General features: G+C 39.1%; 2 protein-coding genes across 5 annotated transcripts; both read left to right on the top strand.

Moving 5' to 3' along the window:
• The first annotated feature begins 2,092 nt into the window (after positions 1-2,092).
• LOC139130460 (C-type lectin domain family 4 member M-like) lies at positions 2,093-6,896 on the top strand. Its single transcript, XM_070696247.1, has 6 exons — positions 2,093-2,153; positions 2,601-2,998; positions 4,498-4,644; positions 5,056-5,141; positions 5,692-5,871; positions 6,358-6,896. Coding segments are annotated over exons 1-5 (801 nt in total). The 5' UTR covers positions 2,093-2,151; the 3' UTR covers positions 5,860-5,871; positions 6,358-6,896.
• Positions 6,897-11,176: 4,280 nt separating this feature from the next.
• On the top strand, positions 11,177-21,235 carry LOC139131236 (nicotinamide N-methyltransferase-like). 4 transcript variants are annotated; one of them, XM_070697215.1, is made up of 4 exons: positions 11,177-11,403; positions 12,180-12,387; positions 17,701-18,144; positions 19,557-21,235. In XM_070697215.1, the coding sequence occupies exons 1-3, from the start codon at positions 11,259-11,261 to the stop codon at positions 18,113-18,115; spliced, it is 768 nt and encodes a 255-aa protein (XP_070553316.1). In that variant the 5' UTR covers positions 11,177-11,258; the 3' UTR covers positions 18,116-18,144; positions 19,557-21,235. The 4 variants fall into 4 exon arrangements, with proteins under 4 accessions (XP_070553316.1, XP_070553315.1, XP_070553314.1 ...); XM_070697213.1 differs by having other exon boundaries at positions 11,203-11,403; positions 17,698-18,144; positions 19,557-20,195; XM_070697214.1 differs by having other exon boundaries at positions 17,701-20,222.
• The last annotated feature ends 558 nt before the right edge of the window (positions 21,236-21,793 follow it).

Genomic DNA, 21,793 nt, shown 5'->3' with positions numbered 1-21,793 from the left:
GTAATCAATGGCATTTAGGGTATATCAGCCTGTGTATAGAAGACGCTGTATTTGAAAAACGAATAATATCTTGAAATTCCGCATGCTCTTGTCGAAAGTTTACTGTGAACAAATAAACCCATAACTATGTTACATAAAATTAGTGCGGATCTCCATGATGAAGTTTAACTTATTTCTAATCACTAAGAAAAACAAAAAGTGATATTACTGAAGGGTGTCCTTATCGGTTGAAACAGATGAATGGATGGGCCTGAGGGTAAAAGAGCCAGGTTGCCCTATAGGAAGAGGGTTGGTGAAAGTTGGTTATTGTGAACTTGATCTTAATAAAGGTAAAACATGTAATGCTAAAATTGATTTAGAATTCAACAGAAAAACTGAAATTTAAACTCACTTATAGTAAACAAATTATGAAGAATATTCTTCCGTAAGAGAGCCGTCTGACGGAGTTGTGTGTTCCGACTTGTAACCAGTCGTCGAAATGATGCTGACACGCTGCTATAGGACTGTCGACAGAAACACCATAATTCGTAGGGATAGTTCCGATTTGTCAAAAACGAGTCAAGTCACGTGACGAATAACCAAGCATGTTGAATGAGAATGAAAAATGAGCAAAATCAAATCGAAAACATCATTCGTATGAATTTTACATTATAATAAAAATAGGCCATGACTTATACTTTATTAATCTGACGCTCGTATGTGCACACATCTGCTGTCATAGAAGATTGGAGAAATAATAACGGTGGAAATACAAGGAAAGGCAACACAAACTCGTAACCACTAAAAATGTCAATGCTACACGGCACGAATACACCTATTTGTTCTACGCATCTTCGTGACAGCCTTTGCTGCCCGTAAAAATGCATGACTGTGAGTAAGCGTCCCTTCTTAGCTTGTATACGCTTTTAAAGGTACCAGTTCTTCCTTACTCTGTCACGCTATAGCTGGGACTACGTGACAATTGGGATTCAGTGGGTTTTCTGTGGCTGCAATACTCGAAGCATCCGTGGCATTTTTTTCGTGAAAGTCACGGAGGGTCATTCAACTTTGAAGTGAGAAATCTGAATCCTGGAGTCCAAATTGAAGTCTAAAACCTTTTATCTAAACTCGATAATGGGAAACAGGAAGGTCCTCTGCGTCCATGTAACGACATATTTTTGCGTGAAATTCACACCTGTATATCAATTAGTGCGAATGAAAACTTTGAGAATGATTGGAAACAAGAAAGGGGAAATCAAATTAAGCAATATGAAAACAAATTAATGCCAATGTCCTTAACTGAGATACGATTTCACTGTATGAACAGCCCAAAGTCGAACCGCAGCAAATTCGATCGACTATATTGAGGTTGACTTGACATTAATTTTAGCACGCATTGCGTGTCGAAAGTCACAATTACATTACTCTCAATCAATGTACAACCCGGTGTAACCAAAGTATGTAATGATTAATGTAACTGTTCTTGTAACTTAGATATATCACAATGGCACTGCCGTGGGTGGAAGCATTCCAAAATGTGCGTTTCAGCCCGTTTAGATCTTTATTGAGCTATTTTGTTAAAAAAGGGCGAGTAAATAAAATTTGGTTTACAAAAATTTAAAAATTGGCTACAAGTAAATAACTTCGCCTGGTATTGTCAATTCGCGTTTGTGTTGTCCAGGAGTTGTATTTATTCAGTTCATCAGCCAGCATTTCTGTGCTTCTTGTTTTAGCACTTGCAACGTATTCGACAAGTCAAATATATAAAATTATGCAAATACTTTAATCAGTTTTCATCCCTTAACTATACTTAGTCTTTCCAGTTGCTCTCAGTGATCTTAGATATTCCTGCATTGCGAAAAGTGACTGTCCAGCTAATCTTCAATTTCACGATGGGATTTCAGAAATGGTAAATGATCATATACCGACATCTGTAACTAACTCTTAGTCTAAAGCAGGGCTTGCAAGGAGAAAAAATCTGGTTGTCATCTTGAGGGGGTGCAGCCAATAACTACAGGGACCCGATCAATCTTTGCATATCATTTGAATAGCAACACCGATGTCCTATAAAAGTTTGGGATGTTCGCCCTGTACAGACACTTAACTCGTCCGACGCTCTTTTGAACTACAAAAGCAGAATATTCCAGACAATTTGGCAGCATATCCGGAAAAATGTGAGTATACCTAGTTAAAGCTGTTGACTGTTCACTTTCATACTTTGCTTATAACTTTGATTTTTCTCAGTGTATGCGGGCATTAAAGTGAAAGCCCACGCCTGCCTGCCCATTCACAAAACATGCTACCGTGACGTAAACATTTATTGCTTTTCACTTTCGCTGGGCCCCATTCGTAATACAAAGAGTAAACCGCTGTTTACCATATTATTTTATCATAAATGCGAGTCTACTAACGACACTTTAGGTGCTGTAGTATCAACCGTTTTTTAATGCAAATCCAAATTTTCTCCAAAGATACACATTTTGCTATACGATTCTTTGTTCAAGAGAAAAAAAGAAGTCATCGCCCATTCCATAATTAATTGAGTGACAGCAATATACAGGGAAGTAAATATGGGAAATATCTCCGTTTGTTTATTCTATCGACATCATTATAAATTACAGGAGAGGGGTTGTTATCACGACGCTGTTAGTACTAGCCGTGCTATCAGCATGCTTCGCTGCCCCCGAACCCAAAGCAGAGTCTTCCATCGACGAAGCATTTGCCGTTGAAGAGATACCTGAAATCGCGTCTGAGGCAGAATTCGAAGACTCAGAGGATGAGTTGGAAGAGAGAAGTTTTGAAGAAGACGACATGGAGGAGTTCGATGAAAGCGACCTGGATGAACGCAGCGTTGAAGAGGAAGAATTGGAAGAAGAAAGCGCAGATCAGGATGAAACCTTACAACAAGAAGTCGATGGGGAAGAGGAGATAGATACACAGGAAATGAGCGCAGCCAACGGTGATGCGGAGGAGAGCAGTGAAGACGTCGATGAAGAAGACCTTGGACTCGTGAAAGACGGTAAGTTTTTACTTCTAAGTTACGTATCTCTTATTGACCGTGTCGAATGATTAATTTTGTCACAGTTTTGTAAATGCATCGGACAAAGTGCGGTCATTCGCCATGCATTGATCGCACGGTTCCAATAGCGACATGTACCACAAGGGGACTGAAATTATACTTTTTATCGCAGGTAGTGGAAAGACTGTGTTTTCATACAGCCGTGCATGCCAACTAGCTATATTTTGCCTGTATGTAAATTAATTTGATAATGGCATTGATATTGTCCCAAATGAACTATACTCTAACGGCGATGCAGATATGATTATACAATACACACAGTTTTCAAACATTGAGGTAGTAACGAAAAAATCATTCCTCTGTAACTAAGGGGTAAGACATTTGATTTTGGGGTCGGAGGCAGGTTTAGTCTTTACAAATATGTTCAGGAAGGATGCTTAACAAATACCTTCTGATAAAATATTTTATTAAAAAAAGAATGTGACGCGATCAATCCGATGCTTGAACGCGCCCGGGGACAGATCTTCGTACTCTCAAATTTTTTACAATTCTAACTGATCTACTACTTGTTGGGGGCTAATTTTAAAGGTCTTGGAGAAAGAAAAAACTTTCACCGTCTTAGATTTTCGAAAATCCAAAATTTAATTTTCCCCATAGAGTTAACACAGGGATGACGGCTGTTTTGAATTAAAAATATCGCAAAATGTTGGGTAATTTGTTTTGCCAGATGCAAACTTTGCACGGTGACTCCTGATTTTTATTGTTATTTGGTAAGGGAATGGTTGAAAGTTTCATTTGAAAGGTTGAGCAAAAGTTCAAGTCTTTCAATTTCGAGGTGCATACTACCTTTAGAGGAAGAATAGATTTCTTACTTGAACGTGTCACAGAAACAATAATAGTGAATTATATCGGACATTACAACCATTTTCAGTAATAGAGCGCGAAGCCACTGCAGTGAACTGCAATAAAACTGCTTACACTAATTAGTTTCAGCTGTAGCCGTGGCCACTTTGGTGTTGAACAAGGCTACTTGATAAAGACCAAAAAGTCGCTTGTACAAAGGCAAAACTAGCTCTGTCTGAGGCTCGAGTTGTAAAATGAGAGTTTACGATTGGCACCCTGTGATCAAGATTAAGATACGATGTAACATTACCATGCACTGGTCCATGTACAAATCTTTTTTATTTCAACTTCCCCAGACAAACTGTCTGCATGGGATATACAATGTTGTCGACTTTGCCAGCTGGCTACAGCTGAAACTAATTAGTGTGAGCAGTTTTATTGCAGTTCACTGCAGTGGCTTCGCGCTCTAATTCTGAAAAGGGTATTAATTGCGATTACTTCAATGTTTGAACACGGAGGAAGACTTTGACCATGCTTCCATGCAAATTGAACAGTCCTTATGGAAACTGTCAAGAGAATAACGTTGACGGTGTATAACACTGTAGTCACGTCATAGGTTTGTGGTCAATTTGGATGTTGCGAAATTTCTTTCACAGCTCACAAGCGATGGTTCTGCCGTCGAAAAAGGTGCTACAGGGTGTTCACTGCCCGATACAACTGGTGTACGGCGCAACGATTTTGCAGAAGACTTGGCGCTAATCTTGTCAGCATCCATAACCACTACCAGAACCGCATTGTCAGAGGTAATACCATTTGAAACAAAAGTACATGTAGCCATAGTACATAGCGATTCTGCTCAAAGTTAATATTGGTACAAGCAAACAGCTGAGAAAAATTGAGCAGGCATGTTTGCTTTGATTCTAAATTCTCGGTAAGGGAGTGTTTGTAATTTCCTCTCACTTTTCGCAATCATATTCATATCACGGCTGGTTAAAAGGACCGTGAAGTAAACAGAAAGGCATACACTGAGGCAGAAGGACAGGGATCTTTTAAATTATTCGGTCAATCTGAGGTCAGTTTTTGTCTTGTGATTTGAACCAGCTTCACTGCAATCACCAGATACCAAAGATTCGATATTATATTTAAAGTGTGAGGCATTTCTGGCGCCTTACCACTGATTTAAATGTCTGCGAAATGTTACTTTTTAAAATCAGCTTACGCACGTCGCTACGGGAAATTGTGGATCGGGTTCAACGACAGACGCGTTGAGGGACGTTTCAAATGGACCGATCGTTCTCCGGTAAGGACAACACTCACTTTCACCTGTCATGAGAAACTCATTCTGGAAAATTAAAAAAAACTCTTTTATGAAAGAAAGGTTCGGTAAAATGTTCTAATAGTTTCGTCATTGTAAGTGTTCTTATCGAGAGTGATAGCACCTACTTCCGTGCGTGTATCAGACTTGCGGTTTGTCTTTGCAGGGGAATTAGCACCCAGCAAAGTGACGATATTCGGATGGGAGAACAAAATTGAAGCATATAATGTATACACAGTAAAAGTAAATGACGCACAAACAGCAGGGCCACAATCGAAATCTCGTTGCATATTTGAGAGAGAGAGAGAGAGAGAGAGAGAGAGAGAGAGAGAGAGAGAGAGAGAGAGAGAGAGAGAGAGAGAGAGAGAGAGAGAGAGAGAGAGAGAGAGAGAGAGAGAGAGAGAGAAGAATTGTCAACAACCAACGTACTTTTCCCCGCTAAGACATGAAAGGCAAAGAAAGTATCGAAATATTGCAATATACGACATTAAACTTGGTTTTCATTGATTAAAGTATGTGTATGATTTTAATCTAGTACAAGTACAGACGATGGAATCGTGGTGAGCCTAACAACCGCAAAAACGAGGACTGCGTGGAGATGTACAAGAGTGGACGCTGGAACGACCTACGATGCCATATTAAACGTCGTTTCGTGTGCGAGAAACGCACACACCGCCGCCGCCCCAATCCTTGCCGGGGATAAGTCGCACAGACGGTAATTGTTCGGAACTTGTTATTAATTATGACAATATGATAGTTTGTCTCTGTCTCGGCAAAAATTTCCTGAAATTCATAATTTTTATCACTTTTGACGGGTACCGGCGACACAGTGATACACAATTGTTTTTGAAAACTCTAATCTCTGATATATATGTTTCAAATTACGCGAATTCTATGTGACAATTGTTGACATACAGCTTTATATACTTGAACGTTCGCAAACAATTACGTCACACGCTCAAGCATTTTCTTTTCTAATTCATTAAAATGTGACGTTTCACTCTGCAATCTGATAAACTTCTCCCAGCGGACGATTAGAGTAACGAAGGGATGTTCGTAACGCTACTGAGACAGCACCTACTTTTCAAAACAACATATTTCAAAGCGTCTTGTCATCTTTGTTGCATCTGCACTTAAATTTAATCTGTCCACCTACCACTTGGAATAAACTTATCTGAAGTTTGTTTTATATAATTTGCAGCTGAAAGGAACTGCTGGATTATGATCAGAACCAAGCCTGCCATATAACCAGCTTGAAGACGAACTAATAGGAAACTGAACAGGACAACGAAACTGCTTTTTTCGCTACAAAGCTCATATATTTTGCTTCTTCGACACGTGGCTGATGGGTGTCTTTCGTCATTTCCCCCATGATCGTACCTATGGAAACGAGATGAAAATTTAAATGCCTCACACATAGATTATTTCGGTGTCAGTGGAGATATTTTTTATGAATTCTTTCTGTAATTCTCTTCTGAGAAACACCATTTAAAAAAGAGAATTTACAGCAATCAAAATATGAACGGCAACACAAGTTAAATATGTATCGTTACAAATGATAACAGTCCTGTTTCTTTATGTATCTTCGCATGCAATAAATATCACCGTTAAAACAATACTGTATTGTCACGACATGTTTTCTTGTCGTTCCGGAAGTTGCCTGTTGTCTCTCCAACCGTCCTCTCTTCGCCCCTTTGGTGGGTGAAATAGTCCCCCAATAAAGACTGTGATCAAGACAGCGAGGATGTAGTTCCATTAAGAGGTATCGGGGGGATTCACTCGTGCGTCCTGCAAAGTGTGCGTATCAGTGAAAAAACGTCTGCTTGCTCTTTACCCGTCAGATCAACCATAAAATTCTGGTTGTTGTTAATGCAAGTCCAAGCTAATATTTTGTAAGGCGCTAAACTGTATCACGTCACCGTCAACATCTCTACAAAAGAAATGAAGGCCAAGATCAGCGTAAATGATGTATCGTTGACAGTGACGAAATTTTGTCGAATATGATTTTCGTGCAAGAGACAATGTCATGAAATGAATTTTACGTAGGGCAACGTAGATGAAGCGATTACAAACTTACACATTTTTTTTCAACATAAGGAATTCTACTGATTGATCGAACACTTCTGAGTATATGTCATCGCGCTCCTATCTCTCTATCTGTCTCGCTCCGTGTCTCTATCTGCCTGCCTGCCTGTCTGTATGTCTGTCTGTCTCTGTTTGTCTGTCTGTCTGTCTGTCTGTCTGGCTGTCTCTGTCTCTGTTACTGTCTTTGTCTGTCTGTCTCTGTCTCTCTGTCTCTGTCTCTGTCTGTCTCTCTCTCTTTATCAATATTCCCTTTCGAATGTAACTCTACTCACTTCTCTACCCTATTCATATTTGTGCATTCGACATGTCGATAACAGTAGGTGAGGTCGCTGTTCAGTGTCCAACAACAAATACAGTGAGAATTGTGCTAAAAAGCAGAACAATGGGTCGGATGTAAAGTGACGCAGATGGCTTTTTGTTTGTGAGATGTGTAAGAAGTGACCACGCCATCACATCATGACCACAAAAATCGAAGCCACACCATCATCGCATTAATAAACCTTAGCAACTAAAGAAGCCTAATCATACATGTACTTAAACCAATCCCCAACGTTCTCTTCCTAGTGAACCCTGGACGTAAACTCCTTAAACGACCACTCGATCTTGCATTATCAAAGACAACAGGTTGTGAATCTTTCCATATTTGTGCGTCCGTATGTCTCTCTCTGCCTTTCTCAGTCTGACTCTATATGTCTTTGCATGTCTGTCTGTCTCTCGGTCTGTTTCACTGTCTGTCTTTCTCTGTCTGCCCAAATCTACCTGTCTCTGTCTGTCTCCCCTGTCTCTCTGTTTGCCTCTATCTGTCTCTATCTGTCTCTGTCTCTGTCTCTTTCTCTCTCATTCACTCTTCATTGATAATACGTATAGTGTCAATAAAGGAATGCTTTCTTTGCTCACTGATGTGATGTGCGCATGCGGTTTTTACAGGTTCATCACCTTTTAGAATTTAATATTTGCCTTCGTCAATTGCAGGACGTTAGATTATAAACCAACTAAGTCTACTATAATATAGCATTAAATAAATATAACCGATTGTAACATATGCAAAAGCCAATACGAAAGTTCACCACCAAATATTTTTTCAGTGATTTCCTTTCTTCTGCTTGAGAGGTGAGGGGAATGTTGAATACGTAACGTGTATCTACAACTCGGGGATGTAATTCTATGCAATTCACTTGATACAATGTGCGACACAGGCTCGTTCTTTTTCTTTGATCACAATAAATATGCCTGGCGTAATAGAGAGCACACGTAGTCTCCTGTCATTTTTTTGGTGTCTTTAGTCACCCATAAACTTGACACCGGCTGTAAATAATGAAACGCAACGTTGACACCAATTTTTAACCACTGTACAGGGTATTTTATGGCTGTTCATGTCTTTTAAGTACCATGAATTGTTGCTATAGTTACGCCGTTCGAAGATGTCATTGCTGAATTGTCTCTGTTTTAAACTATTTTTATTTGAAACTCATCTCGTCTTAGTAAATTCCATGAAAAGTTCTCATGTGTGCAAATTTTAATGTGGCATCATCATCACTCTCGACCTTGAAGCGTTCGTTTGTACAAAATAAACATATTCACTACATCTGACGTGTCTAGTTTCCTATGTAAATCGTACGATATAATACTAAAGACTTTGCTTGCAAAATGTAAGCGAAAGAAACCAAATATTAGATGTAACAGTTTTTGTATAAAAATCAACATTACAGATGTTGTCTGTAACTTCGGTGTAAGGGATCGAGCGTTTCCTTTTCGGAAAGGTGATGAAAAATAAAAAAATGACGCTGGGAGATAAAATGTTAAGAACTATGTTTGTGGTCTTGATCAATGCCGAAACGAGAGCCTCATAGTGATACCCTTGAGGGATCTCAGGGTCCACCCTAAAGAATCTTCTATTTAGATATGCAGCCAACGGCCATGGATGAGGAAATGTGTAGATGTATCCTTGATAAACGCCTGTCTGGAGAGTACACTGTACGGGGAATCCAGTAAACCTCACCTAGATCAGCTTGACGATACATCCCCCTTTAAAATCCTCGTTCATAGGTAAAATCAAGGAACAATTTTTGTTGATTCTGAACGTTTCTCAGCGTTGTGATGATGCATAATGCTGGCTTATGCACTACAGTCTTATTACGTACCACATTTAAACCAAATTAAGCCTGAAATTACATTTTAATGATGGAAATGGTCACTACCTCAACACATGTATAACACTGTGTGTCAACAATTATATTTACTAGAACAGACCGACTTGCCAACATTCTTATTTGCAGATTTCGTACACGGGTGCACTGTATATATGAGGGTTCAAAAGTTTGTTCCTTTAAGTAGAGCGCACCTCGAGGACAGATATTCAGATTTCCGAACATTTACAATTCTTTTCAGATCTACCACTTGTGGGGCTTTATTTTAAATCTCTTAGTGTAAGAATTCAATCTTTCACCATCTTAGTTTTTCCAAAATCGAAAATTCTAGAGTTAACACAGGGTTGGCGGTCATTCTGAATTTCAAATATCTGTAATCTTAAGCAATTTTTCTCTAGTGCCAAAAATTGAATGTTGACCCCTACTTTTATTCTTGATGTTAAAACAGAATGGTTGAAATATTTCTTGAGGAAATTTAAAGTTTGAACAAAAGTCCAAGTCTTTCATTCATTCAACGAGGAGTATACTGTACTACCTTACATTATTACCGAATGTGTCGATTGATTATGGCACCACCTCCTCACCACCACCACCACCATCATAATCAATGTGTATCTCTGATTTTGATGTGTCGCTGTCGTTGTTTTGTCTATCTTTAAGTGATTTTAGAATAATATCGCTTCCTTTCCCTTCTTTTCTGTTCTCTATAAGATACATCACATGAAACTTACCTATTTCTCCCCTGTTCTTGTTCTTGTTCGTTTTTGTCGCTGTTCCGTTGGCCGCGGCTGATTCCAAACATTTTCACTATAATTCTGTCCTTAATTGACAACTAGTACTTCCTTTCATAGACAACACCGCCTTTTCATATGCATACATTTTAATCATGGGAAAACTGCATTATGCTGCCTTGACACAAAAAGGCGGTGTGTACATATAGAACCCTGTATGGGTCATAATGAAAATGACAAATAACACATCTGCTGCTCCTTGGTAATGCAAAAGGGAACAGTATAGTATCCGTGCATTATAGTATCCATGTACAAAATTTCTAGCTCCCTTGTAGTGATGGGGGTACTTGTGTACTGCACCGCGGCGGTGGCTGGATTATGTTCCACAAGATATCCATGTATTGGAGGGGAATCCATTTGCAATGCAGCGGCAGCTAATTCCATTGACGTGAAAGGGTAGAAAACGCTATTGCAATATCGCCATCTCCTTGAAACCTGCGCGAAAACTCTTCATCATTATCCATTTTGAAAAATATATTCAAAAAGCAAGATGTAATTTTCCCGATTTCAGATGTCGGCCTTCGCCGTAACAACTTAATGCTATATGCTAAACAAGAGAATCACAATCATAACAAATCTTGGCAGAGGGGTGATTAAAATACTTAAAATCTTTCAAATATTTTGCACCTCTAAACTTACATATACTTTCGGTTCAAAGAATTTTGATTTTTGTTATAGCTTGAAGGGTAAGAAAACGATTAATATATTTTTGGAGATGTTTTCCCTGCTCCTGGTCATTCACCTTGACGGACGTGCAGCTAGTAGTGCTTTGATGCGACATTCGTGAGCGAACACTCCGTATTTTAGGTGTGTATAACAACATTCTGATATACATATCAAATTATAATGAAAACGACAATGAACTTTCGACTATTGATAGTACGTTCCCGTCAATGCTGATGTTTAAATCATGTACGGGCTGTTCCCGGTGATTTTACACAGATTCCTAAAATGGCGCCACCAAGAGGCCACAGGCACCAGCTGACCTGACACGGTCACCTTTGTATGACCCATGACCTAACACATCACCAGACAGACGATACCCTGCGCGACGGTACGTACAAAAGTGACCCAAAGGTATGGCGACAGTATACAGAGGAGATGCTTATAACACAGACTTTGAAACCAAGACCTACGTCGAAACTTCTGTATTCTCCGATCTCGAAGCCATACAAATATTCAACTCATTTCGTTTCGACATGTTTCAACAGACGTTCAGCAAAAGTAAGTAAAAGTATTCACGTATATGACCTAATTATTGTCCGGTCTATGTTATGGATGCACATACTTGAATTCTTTGCAATTTGCATGTAGTTTCCTGGCTATCAGCGATTTTGATCTCTGCTAGTCTTTGTGATATGTTCTCGTCAATTTTATGGTTATTTGACTTCAACGGCTTAAAATGAAAATATGGCACCGCCTTGACCAGACATGAAAAACATACGTAACAGAGACCGTTACAATGGCATGTCAGGGACTGGCGATGATCGTTTCAGACTGGAAGAACTGTGGACAACCTTCACGGCTTGCCAAGCGATCTATTTCCAGAAATTTTAATTGCTAGTGTTTCTAAGAATTTTTTAAAGTAAATGTAGCATTTAAATGAATGTTGACCAAATGTTTTTTGAGGAGAATGTATGCAGGTAGGGTGGGTGGGTAGGTGGGTGGATGGGGTGAAATGTAAGCAACTACTATGCAGGTAAGAAGGCAGATACATGCCTATCTGCCCGTCTATACCTATCTCTACCTATCCGTTTGTCAAGCTGTCACCGTTCTATGTCTGTCTGTCTGTCTATATCTATCCGCCTATCTTTCTGCCCACCTAGCTGTCCTTCTGTCTTTGCAAGTGTATGCCTCTTAATTCCTATTTTAGTTATCGAAGTTCGAGGGCATTTTGCTATAGCGTTTGATTTTTTTTCCTATATGAAATGTATGTGTAAATGCTCTGCTATTGACTCTGTTCCAGTTTACCTGATTTCACTAGTTTGTTTGTTTCACAGGCGACTTCACAGGACCTCGTTTGTTAGAAATCGGTGGAGGTCCCAACATCGCCAACGCAATACACGCCTGCACAAGATTTCCTGAAATCATTTTCACTGATTATTCTGAAAACTGCAGACAAGCCGTTGAGAAATGGGTCAAAAATACCCCAGACGCAGTTGACTGGAGTCAGTTCATTAAGTCCGTGTGTGATAAGGAAGGCAACGGGTAAGTTTCCAAAGAACCATATTAATTCGAGTTTTGCATATTTTGCACAAACATAATTCATGGCGCTTAGGGGTTATTAGTACTTCGATTAAGATGTACATGTTGGGTCCCTTGGCAATATGGGTTTCTGATAGTTGTTTTCAATAACATCCCCTTTTTCTAACAACCAGGTTGTGTACGAATGTTTTCACTTGTTTCGGTCTGTACGCCATCATCATGTAAAATTGCAGTCCAAATGCAGTCCAAACAAATTAGGTACAGAACTTCAAATGAAACGGATCCATTTCCTTGTGCACGGCTCATAAACAGCGAGGGGCCGAGTGCTGTAGCAATTATATCCAAGCTCAGCCGAGAGGAATAGGTAAATGGAATACAGAGAAATTTCTTTATGTCATATCAGAACTGAAATAAACATAGAAAAACAAAATAATAAGTACAAATGAATAGTGTATACATACACACCCGCACACATATATATGAATATATATATTATATAATATATATAATATATATATATATATATATATATATATATATGTGTGTGTGTGTGTGTGTGTGTGTGTGTATTTGTAGTTTCCCATTAAAATATATCCTCTTTTCACTTTAACATAGAATGCACCTGGGAACAGATATTTGGACCATCAAACTTTTCAAATTCTTTTCTGATCTACCACTTTCAGGGTCTCATTTTTAAAGCTCTTGACTTTATTAAATCTTTTACCGTCTTACTTTTTCGAAAATCGAAATTTTATTTTCCTCCATTGAGTTAATACAATGACGGCTGCCATTTTGAATTTCAGATATCAGTAAATCTTGGGTAATTTAGTTCTCCAGTGCCAAATTTTGCACGTTGACCCCCTATTTTTATCCTAGATTTTGCAAGTAAAGTGTTGAAAGATTTGTTGAGGCAGTAACTTTTTCATTTTCGAGGCACATATTACCTTAATCGATAAACTGTAATATTTAAATCTTACATGCTAAGCCACCAAAGAATGCATCCACATGATTTAGTTTCGTATCAATAATGGTGAAAGGATTCAAGGACGTGACATAATGAAACTTATCCTAAGCTGAGTTTGTATTGCATGTAGTGTAGATTGCATGATTTAATAATGACTTTTGATCTTATACACCTCCTGTCACTATCGTTTTGGTCTGATACGCCTGCCTTTCACAAAGGTTCCAAAATTAAAGTAATCTCCATTTTCAATTCACTTTTGAACTTACTGCACGTTATTCTTATTTTCTCAGATTTAGTTGTCTTCTCTCATCAAAAATGCATATCGTATTTATAAGTTATTTTTACCGAGAAAATAGACCGTATTTTTAAGCTATGTACTTCTGTACATTATCCCGTGACAATTGTCGAAATGTCTTATACTTCCCGAAGCTTTAAACGCCCACAGGCTTGACTTACTACAACAAATGTTAAAACATGAACGAAGGATTATTCTAAGTATATCGCAAAAGGGCGCATGGGATCAACTTCAGTGAGCGTAGCAAGGAAAAAATAGTCATATTCGATACAACTATAGTCATTATTGGCAAAGATCCTCTGATTTTTTCCAAAGTTAACAACTCATTGGCGGCCAAAAGTGTAAGTCTTATTTATCATCGTGCAACATGCAGAAAATGTCTACAAGAAATTCCATGAATTTGCATGGAAACAAGAATGGATGACTACAGCAATTAAAACTCTGAACGCAGTGCTGGGTTTATTACTAACTAGGATATCAGGTGTGCTACATTGGCTTTCACAGACCAGAGTTCGGACATTTTTTCACGTTATTAGCGAATTTCGCTTTCACCATAATCCTGCTCCCGGATAATGTTAGAATTGTTGTAACCTCATGTTGATTATCATCCAGGGCTCGAAATTAACTTTTTACCTTGGTAGTCCACTTGGGCTACCATTTTCTGAAGTTGGTAGCCCAGTGACAATGGCTGGTAGTCCATGAATATTTTATTTTAGGGATACTGTACTCGTCCGAGTATGGGCCCCGGTTCAGAAACACAAAATTGCAGTAAACTAGGGACTTCAACTCGAGAAACCCCATGCTATGTGTCACAAACGCTTAATTTATGCTAATTTATGTACATTTTAACACTTTCGATCACTTTCGAAATCGGCTTACACATCCAAAGAAATTGTAGCTTGAGTAAAGAAAAACAGAAAAAAATATTCTCATGATCTTTATGAACTGGTATGCCTTGTTACACCCGAGTCTCTCTATACAGAACGTAATACATTGATACTGATCGACAACCATAGATAATAAGACAGCGAAACTCAGCCAAGCTTAACTGACACAGTGTTTTATATTACTATTTCAAATCAAACTGATTACACAATCTCTTGATACAGAAGTGACAGTTTTGTGAAATTTCAGCATCAAAACCCAAAAACTTGACACAAGTACGGTACATCTTGTATGCTGCCGACCAACAGCATAGTGTGAACACACGGAAAAGCAACTCAACATTCTGGTATCAAACGCTCGGCATCTTGTGAAAACAACAACATAACAATTGAAATTTTAATAGTTACTAGAAAAAAAAACTTCAGAGATGAAATGATAATTGCTTCAAACAAATGAAACTGCATGTTGACTGCGTTTAGCTCATCCCAAAGTGACGGACATCGCACGCCAAGTATTTCATTTCCCAGGCTTTGGTAGTCCGTGTGGGCTACCATTTCACGGACTTTGGTAGCCCCGGGGAAAAGTTGGTAGTCTGTGGACGCGGGACTACCGCTAATTTCGAGCCCCGTCAACTGTATCCTTGCAGCTGGAAAATGTCAGTTTAAACCGGTGTGCGGGTATAAAAGGCCCCTAACTTATTGAAAATTCATAATGGCGCTTGAGTGACAACTGGCAATAGCTAGGTAGACCGCTCCGTGAAAATCGGCCTAAACGATTCTCAAACATATATTATTGGCATACCATGAACATAGACTGTTCCATAAACACCTAGGCCATATAGGTATCTGCAAAGTTTCACAAAGTTTTTTAAAACTACGACGATTAGGGGAAAATCGCTTTCTGTTCAAAGGGAATGGCCCTCAGGAGACAGTCGTTCCATGATTCAAACAATTGTCAATCATTCGGTGACGCGCAGAGGCGTAAACTGGTCAAACATTTGCTGTGCATACGAGCACAATTACGATGTAAACAAACTATATGTAAACTTAGACATATATCAGCGGGCGAAGGATGAAAACTTTGTGTTGCCATCAACTCTTTTGCTAGCGTTTATGGTGCAATGACATCACGAAAGTGAACCATTTTCAGACTTGACTTAGCAAGAGGACTAGTCAGTAAGCTTACCCGTAGTACGATGTTTTCTAGCGAAAAGCGCGTAAGCAGAGTCCGTAGTTTGCACTGAGAATGGCATCGAAAATAACCATCAAAACATGGCGGTAGCCTCCATGATCAATTTAATTATTGTCAGTCGAAGAGATCCACGTTTTTAACAACTTCCCCCTTCCAAATCTACGGCCGAACGTGACGGTACTGAACAGTTGTTTTGGATATATATACTGGCCCCGAAAACGGTCTTATGTACACGTGTTTTTACACGTGGAAATGACATGTCGTGTTCGGAGGGCTGGTACTAGTAAGGTTTTGACATACCGATTATCCCAGTTACATTTGGACTTCTGTGATGAGAATTTAACAAAAATTGTAAGATATTTGAACAGTTGAAACATTCAATCTTTCAGTTCAAGATGAGCAAGTAAGCGCCATCACCCAATCTTGTAAACGCTTTAGGATACGCGTGTCTGAGGACAGCTCATTGATTCCGCGCTACATCGTAATAATATTTCGGCAAAAGCTGGACTTTAATTCCTTCAATAACCATGGAGGTAGAAAGAAAGACGGAGAGGAACCCAGTCTGTCATTGATTCCAGTCGAAGGTTAACAAACGTTTCGAGCAAAACTTGCAATTGCTCCGAAAATAAACATAACTCGTGATAATTTTTCGATATCACCCCGCCGCCAAGCAACCGAGCAACTGACCGCGATCGCTATTACAGATATCGTGATACACGAGATTCAAGGAAGTCTCGACCCTTCCGTGAATTTCCTTTATTTTTTGCGATCGGTCATGACGTCGCCGTTTACCTATTTCCTACCATTTTCCTGACGTGTTCCTTTTCCTTTCTAGTTTTTCTTTCTTTCTTTGTCCTTTCGAGTATTGCCATGGCATAACTGAAACGAACCGGGAAACGAAGGCTCTACGTACCCAAGCCTGAGTGTGATTTGAGAGCAAACAGATTACGCAGATAATGCGAACGATCGCAACCGTTGCCAACAGATCATTATGCAGAGCCATGCCCCAAAACGCCCACCCAAACTTGGCACTAATCCTGATCCCGGTCCATTTCGAGCCGGGCACAAAGTCGATCGCCATCTTTACTCGGCGAGTAAAGATGGCGGTCGAGTTTGAATTGACTTTGTGCCCAAGTCATTAAACTGTCATTTTTCAGCTGCAAGGAGTACAGTTGACCATCGATATCAGGTTACAACGACTCTAACATTATCCAGGAGCAAGATTATGGCGCAATTTGTACAACGGTAACGCGAGATTCGCTGATTATGCGGCCCCCTGTGTTATTTGTGCGTGCACTGCAGATCTGCAGTGCCGTTTACATAGGGGTAGAGTTGACTTTTCAGATCCTCAGATTCAGATCCTCAGATTCAGATAGCGGCACTAACTAGCGTATAGCGGCACTAACTTGACGTACGTTTGTACGGCGCTTATCTGACAAAACGTGCTATAAAGAGTTTTGTCAGATAAGAACGTTTCGTCAGATAGGGCCTATAGGCGCCGTACATACGTTCCTTCTGCCATGATTGCCCGATTGCCTACGATACCTCACACATGTGATCACATAACAAGTGGAATCATTGCGCACCCTGTCTCCACTGATGACGTTCTGATTCTGAGATCGAAGTTTTTAAGTTCAAGATTCAAGATAGAAATAAAACAATTTCTAAAGCCTTTTAAAATCTAAATTATATCTGATGTATCAGTATATTCACCAAACTCTGAAAGTTGTGCAATTTGAATTCTGAATCTGCGTCTGAAGTTATAGGATCTGAATCTGAATCTGAGAACCTGAAGGTATCTGAACATTGAGGATCTGAATCTGAGGATCTGAAAAGTGAACGCTATTGTTATGTAGGCAAGGTACAATAAGATGGGATTGTAGCCTTGGTAGGACATCGCGCAAGCCGCACGATCACGACCACACACACCAAGACTACAATTATTGCAGCTAATCCAACCTGTGACTTTATTGACCAGCAGAAATAAATGGGAGGACAGACAGACCATGGTACGCCAATCCATCAGAGAGATCATACACTGCGACATCCATAAATCAAATCCACTGGAACCAAAAGTGTATGAACCATTTGATGCCATCGTGACGTCATATTGTGTGGAAGCTGCCTGTCCAGACAAGGATTCATTCAAAGAAGCCATAAAGAATATCGTCAACCTTCTAAAGCCTGGTGGCGTCCTGCTCACATTCACTGTACTCGACGAGACCTTCTACCTCGTGGGAGAAAAACGCTTCTACTGTCTGAAGGTCGACCAAACGTTCGTGAAAACAGCTGTCGCTGAGGCGGGCTGTCGTATCGTGTCAGCAGAAGTAAAGAGCTTCGACAATACGTTGGCAGATTTAAGCGGCCTATTATTTTTGTGTGCCATAAAACAGTGAACAACTGATAAACTAACTGGAACAATCATGTAAAAATCACTTGTCCTTTAACTGTCTTTTATAAAGAATGTTTATGCATTTAATAATGTGACTTTGTTTGAAACAAACATTTTGATGATACAGTGGAAAACTTTAACACGATTGAAACTAATTTGGGATAATTGGATCTTCATATTTTTCAAATTTCTCAAAAATATCAGGTCCCCTGTACATAGCTGAATGTGGTAACATCTCAAATTACTCATAAAAACAAGTGTGTAAGTTAAAAGAAAAGCAGATGAGATTACATCTGCTGATTAAATCGTGATTCTTCACCAATCAATTATCCCAAATTTGTTCCAATCGTGTTCTTTTAAAATGGAGCACACCCATAGCATGCATGCTTCTGTAACCATAAGGGGTATTTATGCTTTCAGTCACTTTCAAATTGTTAATAAAAACGACCGTAATATTAACAAACTGCTGTTTCGAGTATTGGTAGATTTGAGATAATTTACTTCTCAGATTTTAATGTGAATCGTAAGTCAATTGATTAAGACAGCTTTTTGAAGTCTTTGACGGTGAACAAGCTTTTCAAAGTGACTTTCGATTATGAGTGGTTCATTTAGTCGGGGTTTTGGACGGACTTACAGTTGAGAATGATACATGTCTCTGTACAAACATTTACCCCGATAAATTATTCAATCGTGTGAAGTTGGACGTGCGATAGTCTACCAATTCAAACCCAATGAAATATATCCTGTAACAGTTGAATATTGATGGCAAATATTTCATTTTAGTACTTCCGATAGAGTTTGTGCCTATGTTACAATTTTAAGTACTTTACCGAACGTTGTGCAGCCGCTCCTTTATACAAGTAACAGAAATCAGTTGAAGTTCACAGAAACAAGCACCACAGACAATCCCTCTCTGGCTGTTAGCTGAAAATCAATATAGAAATAACGGGCGACGCACTGACCATTAACATTTATTTATGGGCAAGGGCGAGAGGGAAGCAAAGAATTAACTAGCAAGGCTTGCCGAGCCCGTTAATTTTTGGCAAAATTTACCGAAATTCATACTTTCTATCACTCTTGGATGGGTACCGGCGACACAGTGATACACGATTGTTTTTGAGAACTCTAATCTCTGATATATATATGTGACAATTGAAGACATAATGCTTTATATACTTGAAACGTTCGCCAACAATACTTCGTCACATCTTCAAGCATTTCCTTTCTAATTCATTAAAATGTGACATTTGACTCTGCAATCTGATAAACCTCTCCCAGCGGACGATTAGAATAACGAAGGAATGTGCTGAACAGTTTATAAGGCTACTGAGACAGCACCTGCTTTTCAAAACAAAATATTTCAAAGCGTCTTATCATCTTCCATTTAATCTGTCCACCTCCCACTTGGAAAAACTTACCTTAAGTTTGTTGTATATAATTTACAGCTGAAAGGAACTGCTGGATTATGATCAGAACCAAGCGTGCCATAGAACCAGCTTGAAGACGAACGAATAGGAAACTGAACAGGACAACGAAACAAACTGCTTTTTTTCTACAACGCTTACGTAATCAATTTTGCTTCTTCGACACGTGGCTGAATTGGTCTCTTTCGTCATTTTCCCCCATGATCGTACCTATGGAAACGAGATGAAAATTTCAATGCCTCATACATAGATTATTCGGTGTCAGTGGAGATATTTTTTATGACTCCTTCTGCAATTATCTGCTGAGAAACACCATTTAAAGGAGAGAATTTACAGCAATCAAAATATGAACGGCTACACAAGTTAAATATGTATCGTAACAAACGATAACAGTCCCGTTTCTTTATATATCTTCGCATGCAATAAATATCACCGTTAAAACAATGCTATATTATCATGACATGTTTTCTTGTCGTTCCGGAAGTTGCCTGTTGCCTCTCCAACCGTCCTCTCTTCGCTCCTTTGGTGGATGAAATAGTCCCCCAATAAAGACTGTGATCAAGGCAGCAAGGATGTAGTTCCATTAAGAGCTATCGGAGGGTTTCACCCGTGCGCCCTGCAAATTGTGCGTATCAGTGTACAAACCTCTTCTCTTTATCAGCCATCAGATCAACCATAAAATTCTGGTTGTCACTGCAAGTCCAATCCAATATTTTCTAACGCTCTAAACTGTATCACGTCACAGTCAACATCTCTATAAAAGAAATGAAGGCCAAGATCAGCGTAAATGATGTATTGTCGACAGTGACGAAATTTTGTCGAATATGACTTTCATGCCAGAGGACAATGACATGAAATGAATTTTACGTAGGGCAACGTAGGTTAAGCGTTTGAAAACTTACACAATGTTTTTTACTGATTGATCGAACACTTGTGAGCATATGTCATCGCTCTCCTATCTCTCTATCTTCCTCGCTCCGTGTCTCTGCTTGCCTTCCTGCCTGCCTGCCTGCCTGCCTGCCTCTCTGTCTCTGTCTCTGTGACTCGTATCACCACAAAAAGCCGAAGCCACAACACCATCGCATTAATAAACCTAAGCAACTAAAGAAGCCTAATAATACATGTACTTAAACCAATCCTCAACGTTCTTGTACTAGTGAACCCTGGACGTAATTAACTTCTTAAACGACCACTCGATCTTGCATTATCAAAGACAACGGGTTGTGAATCTTTCCTTGTTTGCCTCTGCCTTTCTCAATCTACATAGCCTCTATCTGTCTTTGTCTGTCTGTCTGTCTGTCCGTCTGTCTGTCTGTCTGTCCGTCTGTCTGTCTGTCTGTCTGTCTCACTCCGTCTTTCTCAGTCTGCCTAAATCTCCTGTCTCTGTCTGTCTCCCCTGTCTGTCTGTTTGTCTCTGTCTGTCTCTATCTCTTTCTGTCCCCCTCTCTCATTCACTCTTCGTTGATAATACGTATATTGTCAATAAAGGAATGCTTGCTTTACTCACTGATATGATTTGCGCATGCCATTTTGCAGCTTCATCACCTTTTAGAATGTAATATTTTCCCCAATCAATTTGCAGCCTGACTTAAGAGCCGATGTAGGACATTACATTATAAACTAGATCCAATACGAAACTTTTCACCAAATATTTTCAGCGATTTCCTTTCTTCTGCATGATAGGTGAGGGGATGTTGAAACCTTGGGATAACACGATTGGAACTAATTTGGGATAATTGGATAGGCGCAATTTATCAAGAATTTTAGAAATTTGTTTAATATTACCCTATATTTCCTTATCATCTTTAAAATTTTATTCAAAATTTATGATGCTGTTGAAATGTTATGGGTAAGAATCAGCGCATGATAGTATCTAATGCAATATTGTTCAAAACATAGGAACAATATTTATATTTGAATGAAAATGTGTGAGCTTGTCTATGGTTTCTTCATTACTGAAATACTAGTACTAATCTCAGTTTGTCACTTTTCCTCGACCAAACTGAAGTTTTTGATTGATTTACAGTTAAGTCAGTCAGGGTCATTTAAAATGTGCCCTGACTCAATTTAATGTTTATGAAGCCTGAAATTCACGAAAAAGTCAGGGGCATTTCAAAAGTGCCCTGACTCAAAAGTCGTCAATTAGAGAAATTTTAAGCATTTTGTCTCGTTTCTTCGGTACATTTACACAAAAATCAACATGTTTTCATGAAAATGAATCCGATGAAAGAGGTATGCAATAATCATTGTGTTTTCGT

Source organism: Ptychodera flava, chromosome 4 (genome assembly GCF_041260155.1).
Source record: "Ptychodera flava strain L36383 chromosome 4, AS_Pfla_20210202, whole genome shotgun sequence".
NCBI lineage: Eukaryota > Metazoa > Hemichordata > Enteropneusta > Ptychoderidae > Ptychodera > Ptychodera flava.
The sequence above is the reverse complement of the archived record's forward strand: the minus strand, read 5'-3'. Positions and strand labels throughout refer to the sequence as shown.